Raw genomic sequence first — 7739 nt, 5'->3', positions numbered from 1 at the left:
CGAACCCTCCCCCCCCACTCTTCCTGCCTTGTCCTTGTGCTTGTTCGTCGTCGTTGTTGTCTCCCCATGCTCAACACTCGACTCAACGCTCAGACAACATCCTCAAATTCAAAGTCTGACTCCTCCTCATCCTCCACCTTGATGCCGCTCCCACCGTCAGCCATGTCGCCCGTCTCCAGCTTGACGCGCTTGGCCGGCATCATGTCGGTGTCCTGCGGGTCAGCCTCGAACGACGCCACCGCCGAAGTCGGGCCGTTGCTACTGCTGCTGATGCCGTTGGTCGGCACGGAGCTCTCGGTCATCCAGGAAGGTAAAGCGTTCTCCTTAAGCAGCCGCTCCTTGCGCATGCGCTCCTCGTTGCGCTCCTGCTCGTTGTTGTCCGAGATGGTCACGTGCATGGCGCGCGGGCCGACGTTGGCGAGGCCCTTGACGGCCGAGGGCTTGCCCAGGCCCGCCATGTCGACGGGCAGGCTGGGGAGCACCTCGTGGGTCGCGGCGCGCACGATGGGCCGCTTGGTGAGCATGGCCTTGTCGAAGTCGCACTCGGGCACGACGACGCGGTCGACCTGTTGCAGCATGTCGGTCATGAATTTGAATTGGTTGTTCATGCGTGAGAGTTGTTGGTGACCGGGGGCTTCTTTTTCTTGGGATCGCTCGAGGAAGGCCCCGCACCGCCGGCACGTGAAGCGCCCGTCGGCGGATACTGAGTCCAGCACGTCCAGCTGCGTCCACTGGGCCTTGCAGCGGGGGCACGAGTACTCTTTGGACTCGTCCGCCGGCTGCACGCTGCCCTGCATGTCCTTGTCGGACTTGTACACGCGCCACTTGATGGCGTCGATGGTCTGGCGGTAGTCGATGTAATAGTGCGTCCGGTTGACCGCGCGCGTCTTGCCATCCTGGGACTCGGGTCGCGTGTGTACGGTCAGGAACCGGGCGTCTCGTAGGGAGGCGCAGAGCCGGTGTAGGTCTTTTAGGTTCATCTTCATGAGGTAGGCGAGTTCGTCATCGCGGAGGGCGGAATGCGTCACCAGCGCCTCGACCACCAAGATTTCCTGGGTGCTGTAGAAGGCGCGCATGACGGCGCGGACGAGTGTCTGGGCGATTTCCATCGTTGCGATATTGATTTCACTTCGATGGCGGAATGGGAGTGCTATGGAAGAAGGGAGTGGTGGTTATGAGAGCGAGTCGTGAAAGAGGAGGAGGAGGAAGGAGGAGGGAAGAAGGAGAGGGTTCGCGAGGTGTGAGATCACTTTTTCTTTTCGTCTTTCGGTTTTATTTCATTTGGAGCGTTCGATATTGACGAAGGTCATACCAACGAGAGACTTCTCTTGACTCTTGATGAGCCGGAGGTGTGTGTGCTAAGGTAGGTTGAAGAGTGCGAGGAAGATGTGGAAGTGAGACGTCTGTCAAAGAACAGGGGTCTATCAGCCTGGCTTGCCTGGTTGGCTTGCCAAGAAAACGAGCTGAACAGGAATTGGGCTGAGAAACGGTGGGCACAGAAGGTTCTTGTTCTGCGGCCTTATTAGTAAGGCGGAAAGGCGAGCCAAGGTACTGTGTAGCGAGAGGCAGTTGGCAGCACCGTGCGTTAGGTTCTGATGATAGGGAGGTTAGATATTTAATGCAATGCGACTTGGAAGTTTATTATCTCTAGCTACTATGTTATTTTTTCTCGGATATCTGTGCTCTGATAACTTACTAGGCAGTTACATTGAGTTCATGCTTCGGCGTACACAGTGTGCTCCGGACAACAGACGTTATTTCCACACGGCGCTGGTGTTCTTCTCCTGCCGTCATTGCAGGCGCCGCCGCATTGTTGCATTTCCTGGTTACCAGAGGTGAAAGCTTCTCCAGGACTTCTCGAATCCGAGGATTTCCCCGCCTTCTTGCGGCTGCATCCATCCGCTTTCGACATGCACGTCACTGAAACCGGTAGGGATGGTGCACACAATGGCCATGGTGGTTCTTGACTTTCTGGTTCTTGCATGATGACCCGCATCATTGTCGGTTTTCATCCATTAACGGCGGTTTTGTCACACTCGTAGCTTGAAGCTATTGTTCCCAATGCCCATTTTTCAGTTTTGCAGTTCTGCAGTTTTGCATGGTTTAATTTTGCTCCCTTGCTTAATGCGCCCAAATGCCTCATGCTGTGGCCGGTTTTTAAAACACCGCAGCTGAGATGACGAGGTCCAACTTAGCCACTGGCAATAACCTCGTTGCTCTACTACAAGCGAAACAGGATTGGGTTTGTGACTATGGACTCGAATACGCCCTCCCGGAAGAGGTCGGCTAGCCACATGACCCTCAATTTCCCCATCATATTTCTTCTATCTGCCAACCTCGGATCGAAGGAATTGCAGGACCTCGAGGAACAAATACCCACACTCACGTACGACATCAACGAAGCCGAGGTTGTTTTGGGCAAGATATCCCGTAAGGAACGGGCGTTGTTTGAACTCAGAAAACACAGGCTCGTCACCGAGGAAATCGATCCGGCAGAGCGCACCCCGTCTGCGACCCCTGACCGGAAACGGGCCAGGCTGCAAACGCCGGCCCTGGCCAGCTCCGATATCGACTCGGACACGGCATCGGATGGTGAAATCCAGCGGCGCCTGGTAGGGCCATCTCCTGTCGCGCCTACGGTCAAGGTGGTCAAGCTTACCTGGTTCACCGAGTCGATCAAAGCCGGGGAGGTAGTCCCAATCGACGACTATGTTGTCTACCAAGGCCGCAAGGTGCCAAAGGCGCCCGTGGAAGCACCGCAACCCGGGCCTGCCGAGAAGGCAGCAGAAATCATGCAGCGCGCTCTTGCGGATGCTGGTGGCAGCCTGCTAAAGAGCCCGCGGCCCAGATCATCGCAAGCGAGAAGGGGTGAGACCTACGTCAGCCATCCCGTCCGGCCCGCCCTACTCCGGGAGACCACATCCGAGCACGAGATAGAGACACAGCTGCCGCCAGTACCGGACTACCTCCACTCCACTTACTCGTGCCAACGTCCGACTCGTAACCATCCACCCAACGAGACGTTCATCGAGGAGCTCACCAAGATCAAGACGGCTCGAACATTGACCGGGGACAAGATAGGGGTACGAGCGTACTCGAGTGCGATCGCCACCATCGCAGCGTACCCCTACAGTTTCCAAACAGCACAGGGTATGTACCCAATTCCATCTGGATAGCAAGCCCAACCGCTGAGCGCCTCACAGAAGTAGCCAGGCTCCCCGGATGCGGCAGTAAGATTGCCGTTCTCTTCCAGGAGTTCCGCGAAACCGGCCAGATCAGGGAAGCGCGCGAGGACGAATCAAACCCCAAACTCGCCGTGCTCAAGCTCTTCTACAACATCTGGGGCGTGGCCGAGACCACCGCGCGAGACTTCTACAACCGCGGCTGGCGCGACCTGGACGGCATCGTCGAGTACGGGTGGGAGACGCTCACGCGCGTCCAACAAATCGGCGTCAAGTACTACGACGAGCTCCAGCTCCCCATCCCACGCACCGAAGTCGAGTCCATCGCGGGCGTCATCCTCGCGCACGCCAACCAGATCCGGCCCGGGTTCGAGATGGTCATCGTGGGCGGCTACCGGCGCGGCAAGGCCTTCAGCGGCGACGCCGACGTCGTGCTGAGCCACCGCGACGAGCGCGCCACGCACGACGTGGTCGGCCGCGTCGTCGTCGCCCTGGAGCGCGCCCGCTACATCACCCACACCCTCTCGCTCGCCACGACCAACTCGGAGCGCGGCCAGGCGCCCGTCGCGTGGAAGGGCAATGCCCCGCGCCACGGCGGTGGTGGTGGTGGGAGGGCCGGCGGCGCGGGGTTTGATACCCTCGACAAGGCGCTGGTCGTCTGGCAGGACCCGGTCTGGGGGGCGGGCGAGCCGCGCAACCCCAACCCGCACCGCCGCGTCGATATCATTGTGAGTCCGTGGAAGACGGCGGGTTGCGCGGTGCTGGGGTGGACGAGCGGGACGACGTTTCAGAGGGATCTGAGGCGGTACTGTAAGCGGGAGCGGATGCTTAAGTTTGATAGTAGTGGCGTGCGCAGTCGGCGGGATGGGGCGTGGGTAGATTTGGAGAGTGGTCCAGATGGTAGCCCGGCGCCGGATATGTTGACGGCGGAGCGGAGGGTGTTTGAGGGGTTGGGCTTGGAGTGGCGGCCGCCTGAGGAAAGGTGCACTGGGTGAAGGTGAAGATATAAGGGTGTTTGGATGTGTATTAGTTGGAAATATACCCCGTTTTGGCGATGGTGTAATCGGGGGGTGCATATCGTGATCGTTGATGGTTGGTTCTGATGCGCTGAAGTGAGACTTGCCGCCGCCCAACCGAAAGAGCCGCCCGGTGCTGCACGGCACAGTTGCATCCACCATCCATCCCCCCCAACGACCTTAAATTGACCGCATCACCACTGCCTCACCTCGCCTTACCTTGCCTCACTCATCAAGCCGTGGCGCCGCCGGACTCGGCCTTCGGAAGAGCAATGGAGACTATATTCCGTCAGATTTGCTGCCCGTCGGGTGAATACGCTAACTTTCGGCACTGGCTTCACTTAAATCGCGGACACTTTCTGATCGGCGTCGGGCAGTCTAAGCTCCGTGGTCGCCATCTCATTGGCCAATCCACCCCAAAAAGCCCGCTCGGGGTCGCTGAAATGGAGCCAGGCGATCGAGTTACGTAGTAATGATTTCCAAGTCGAAACGAACAGAAGACTAAGGCATGATCTGGCTTTTCTATTTGAACTGGTCAAATTTCATCTAAAGAAGCTCTCTCATCATCACTACTCAACTCCTCATTCATCTCATCGTTTCGTGCAAATACAACCTCTCAACGAATACCGAACAAACACCAAACAAACAAACACTACTAAACTCGACTTCAAACTCAACTTCAAACTCAACTTCAAACTCAACTTCAAACTCAACTTTATCACCATCACTCCACCTACCGCCAACATGTCCATCACTCTCCCCAGCGACTACGGGTAAGGAATATCACACCTCATACTCTCATCTCAAAACCCACACTAACACGACCCAGCTACGTCCTCCTGGCCACCACCTCTACCTTCTTCGTCAACATCGTGCACGGCTTCTTGACCAGCAGGACCCGCAAGGCCGCCGGCATCAAGTACCCCACCAGCTATGCCTCGGCTGAGGTGGCTGAGAAGGACCCCCGGGCGTATGCCTTCAACTGCGGTACTTAACCCCCTTTTTCTCTTGTCACATTTACCATGGGAACACACTCTGACACAAGGAAACAGCCCAACGTGCCCACAACAACTTCACCGAGAACCTGACCCCCTTCCTTGGCGCCCTCCTCGTTGCGGGGCTCAAGTACCCCGTCTTCGCCGCCAGCCTCGGTGGCGCCTGGTCCTTCGCCCGCGTCCTGTTCGCCGTGGGCTACACCTCTAACGGGCCCCAGGGCAGGATTGTGTAAGTTATTTTCTTTCTGGGAATCGTGGTTTACCTTGCTAACCTATATTTTCTAGTGGCTCGGCGCTTGGGTCGTTGATCAACCTCACCCTGATCGGTACATCTGTGTACACTGCTCTGGGCTTTGCCCTCAACTGGTAGAGAGTGATGGTAGATTGGAGGGGGAAGCGTTCTGGCTTTGGCGATGTACAGATATGACCGCGGCGACTTATTAGACTGTTAACTTCATACCCAAAAGTTATCCAACATTTCATTCCATCCATGCGCCGCTATGGCTATAACTTCCCTCTTCTAAAGACATGAATGTAGTTATGTCCCACTGACTAAACAAACCGACCCACCCCAATCAACTACCCCTTCCCGCCAAAGCAACGACATCAAAATCTCCCACCCGACACACTGCCGCATTAAAAATCCACCACTCAGCCTACCCATCGCTATCGTGCACGCTGTCGTTTCCACTCCCACTACCCGTCACGCCAACCACAGCCAAAGCAATCCCTTTCACGCAAGTTCCATCTCGACTACCACCAACGAGCAATACATCGTCCAGCCAAGCGACAACATTTGTACTCCCACCTAGGTTGTATAAATCCCAGGCCCTGCTCAAGTCCTCTAATGGGTTCAAACCTGGGGGGGTTTGGCTTACACCCGTGAGCCGGCGATTAGCCTGCCATCGACTCGTCGTCTTTCGAGAGAGCTATGTACCAAGCTTCCTCTGCACATTTCATCCACCACTTTCGCCATGGCTCTCCTTGACGGTGATGAAGTAGATAGAGATATCAACCGCATCGTCGACAACGCTAACGGGAGAACCAACCATCCTCGTCCTCCCCCTTCCCCCGTTGCACCTTCCATCCACTACTTTCGCCACGGCTCTCCCCAACGGCGACAGGATTGATGCGCTAATTGCCGGAATCATAGAGACTGCGACGAAGAGGACCACCAATCCTCCTCATCCTCCTCCTCGCTGCCCCAGTCGCTGCTGCTTGGGCTGCCTTTCTGCCGGCGCACGCCCAGCCACAAGCAGGCTGACGCATGCAGCTCGTAGGAGGGGGCCCCTAATGGTGGCGACGCGGAGGGGTTGGTATTCCACGGTAGGTAGACGGGAGGGCAAGGGGAGGACTTACTTGGCCAGTGGTTGCAGGAACCGGCGAGCGCGGGAGACCAAGGCCAATAATGGGCGAATGGAACGGGAGCTGAAGACCCCTCGCCCGCACTCCCGAGATTCCCTCCTCACTAACCTCCATCTCTTGCATGTGCGACCGCAAGGACAAGAACTCTCCCTCCCTCGCCCGCGGCCAATCTCCCGACCACCAACCCCGTCGATGCCGTGCTCCTGGCATGGGCCCTCCCACCAGCTACATGCGCATAGTTTTGGTATGCATGCAACAATTGATGATGCTGGCGTACCAGACAGCAAGAGACAGGCAGATATATCCCAAAGCAGTGCTGATCCGGTATGTGCTGAGCCCAGTGGCGTGCGAGGTCGCCTCGTCGCCCGCGAACGCCTCTATGAGCCCATTATGGGAAAGCGTCCACGGCGTCCTATTTTGCGAACTGCTCGAGGTGGACATACAATCCCAAGGAGCCGACGTACGGATGTACGTCACGGATCTCGCCAGCACCCGTTGGCTGATTCCTGGACTGGCGGTCATCACGGACCGGCCCTTAGTAGGTCAAAAGGGGCTACAGATAGCCACAGCTAGGAAAGACAAGTCTTGCCACATCTTATGATTCACATGCTGATGTTCACGAGTGCCGTCTCATAGTAGTAGTGTCTGTAAGAATTACAGTCTGGCGGTTGCGGATAATCGTCAAGTTGTAACAATTAGGCCCCAAGCTCGACCGGCGAGAAAAACGCATACACGGGCTGTCCAAAACCGGAGCTCAGGCCCTGGGGTGGGACCTAATAGTATACCGTGTAGGCCATGACGGTTCGTCTGTAGCTGCGTCTGTTTCTGTTTCTGATGCCAACTTGGTCAGATGGTGCCAACCAAAAACTAAGCTCCGGCATCGAGCCACAAAGTGAATGTGGGGCTAGCCTGTACCGGAAAAGCGAGTTGGAGCGCGGAATACAGTAGGTACGCTAGTTTTCCATTAGGGGCTTTGGTTGGTAAATGGAAATAAAATATACGCATGGCAGCCAGCGGATTTAACGTAGAACAAGGCGGTCAATCTTAAACAACACGGGTCCAGATGATGTTGAGTGAAATATAAAATAAAGTACAAGTAAAAAAATCGCATTTGCCGCCGGTTTGTTCATGGTTCAAATTCTCGTGATCTTCGTGAAGCTCATGAATTGGTGTTGAGAAGT

General features: G+C 56.3%; 4 protein-coding genes across 4 annotated transcripts; 3 read left to right on the top strand and 1 right to left on the bottom strand.

Moving 5' to 3' along the window:
• On the bottom strand, positions 1 to 1469 carry F5144DRAFT_198650 (uncharacterized protein). Its single transcript, XM_066782881.1, has 2 exons — positions 1251 to 1469; positions 1 to 1150 (listed from the first exon to the last, which is right to left on the bottom strand). The coding sequence occupies exon 2, from the start codon at positions 1107 to 1109 to the stop codon at positions 90 to 92; it is 1020 nt and encodes a 339-aa protein (XP_066645146.1). The 5' UTR covers positions 1110 to 1150; positions 1251 to 1469; the 3' UTR covers positions 1 to 89.
• Positions 1470 to 2294: 825 nt separating this feature from the next.
• On the top strand, positions 2295 to 4177 carry F5144DRAFT_487625 (uncharacterized protein; the record flags this gene model as incomplete). The annotated part of the gene is made up of 2 exons (XM_066785621.1): positions 2295 to 3099; positions 3177 to 4177. The coding sequence occupies 2 exons, from the start codon at positions 2295 to 2297 to the stop codon at positions 4175 to 4177; spliced, it is 1806 nt and encodes a 601-aa protein (XP_066645145.1).
• Positions 4178 to 4855: 678 nt separating this feature from the next.
• Positions 4856 to 5675, top strand: F5144DRAFT_568953 (uncharacterized protein). Its single transcript, XM_066788672.1, has 4 exons — positions 4856 to 4971; positions 5028 to 5185; positions 5251 to 5422; positions 5479 to 5675. Exons 1-4 carry the CDS (start codon positions 4943 to 4945, stop codon positions 5561 to 5563), a joined length of 444 nt encoding a protein of 147 aa, XP_066645144.1. The 5' UTR covers positions 4856 to 4942; the 3' UTR covers positions 5564 to 5675.
• A 708-nt stretch (positions 5676 to 6383) lies between these two features.
• Positions 6384 to 7367, top strand: F5144DRAFT_198533 (uncharacterized protein). Its single transcript, XM_066782880.1, has one exon. The coding sequence runs from the start codon at positions 6487 to 6489 to the stop codon at positions 7129 to 7131; it is 645 nt and encodes a 214-aa protein (XP_066645143.1). The 5' UTR covers positions 6384 to 6486; the 3' UTR covers positions 7132 to 7367.
• Positions 7368 to 7739: the final 372 nt, after the last annotated feature.

Source organism: Chaetomium tenue (assembly GCF_020726465.1).
Source record: "Chaetomium tenue strain MPI-SDFR-AT-0079 chromosome Unknown F5144scaffold_3, whole genome shotgun sequence".
NCBI lineage: Eukaryota > Fungi > Ascomycota > Sordariomycetes > Sordariales > Chaetomiaceae > Chaetomium > Chaetomium tenue.
The sequence above is the reverse complement of the archived record's forward strand: the minus strand, read 5'-3'. Positions and strand labels throughout refer to the sequence as shown.

Bases quoted from the DNA above. Each gene is read 5' to 3' on its own strand.
- F5144DRAFT_198650 (XM_066782881.1), bottom strand. From the start codon at position 1,109: ATGGAAATCGCCCAGACACTCGTCCGCGCCGTCATGCGCGCCTTCTAC.
- F5144DRAFT_568953 (XM_066788672.1), top strand. From the start codon at position 4,943: ATGTCCATCACTCTCCCCAGCGACTACGG. The intron at 5,186-5,250 runs GTACTTAACCCC...ACAAGGAAACAG, and splicing joins GGCGTATGCCTTCAACTGCG to CCCAACGTGCCCACAACAAC. The intron at 5,423-5,478 runs GTAAGTTATTTT...TATATTTTCTAG, and splicing joins GGGCCCCAGGGCAGGATTGT to TGGCTCGGCGCTTGGGTCGT.
- F5144DRAFT_198533 (XM_066782880.1), top strand. From the start codon at position 6,487: ATGGTGGCGACGCGGAGGGGTTGGTATTCCACGGTAGGTAGACGGGAG.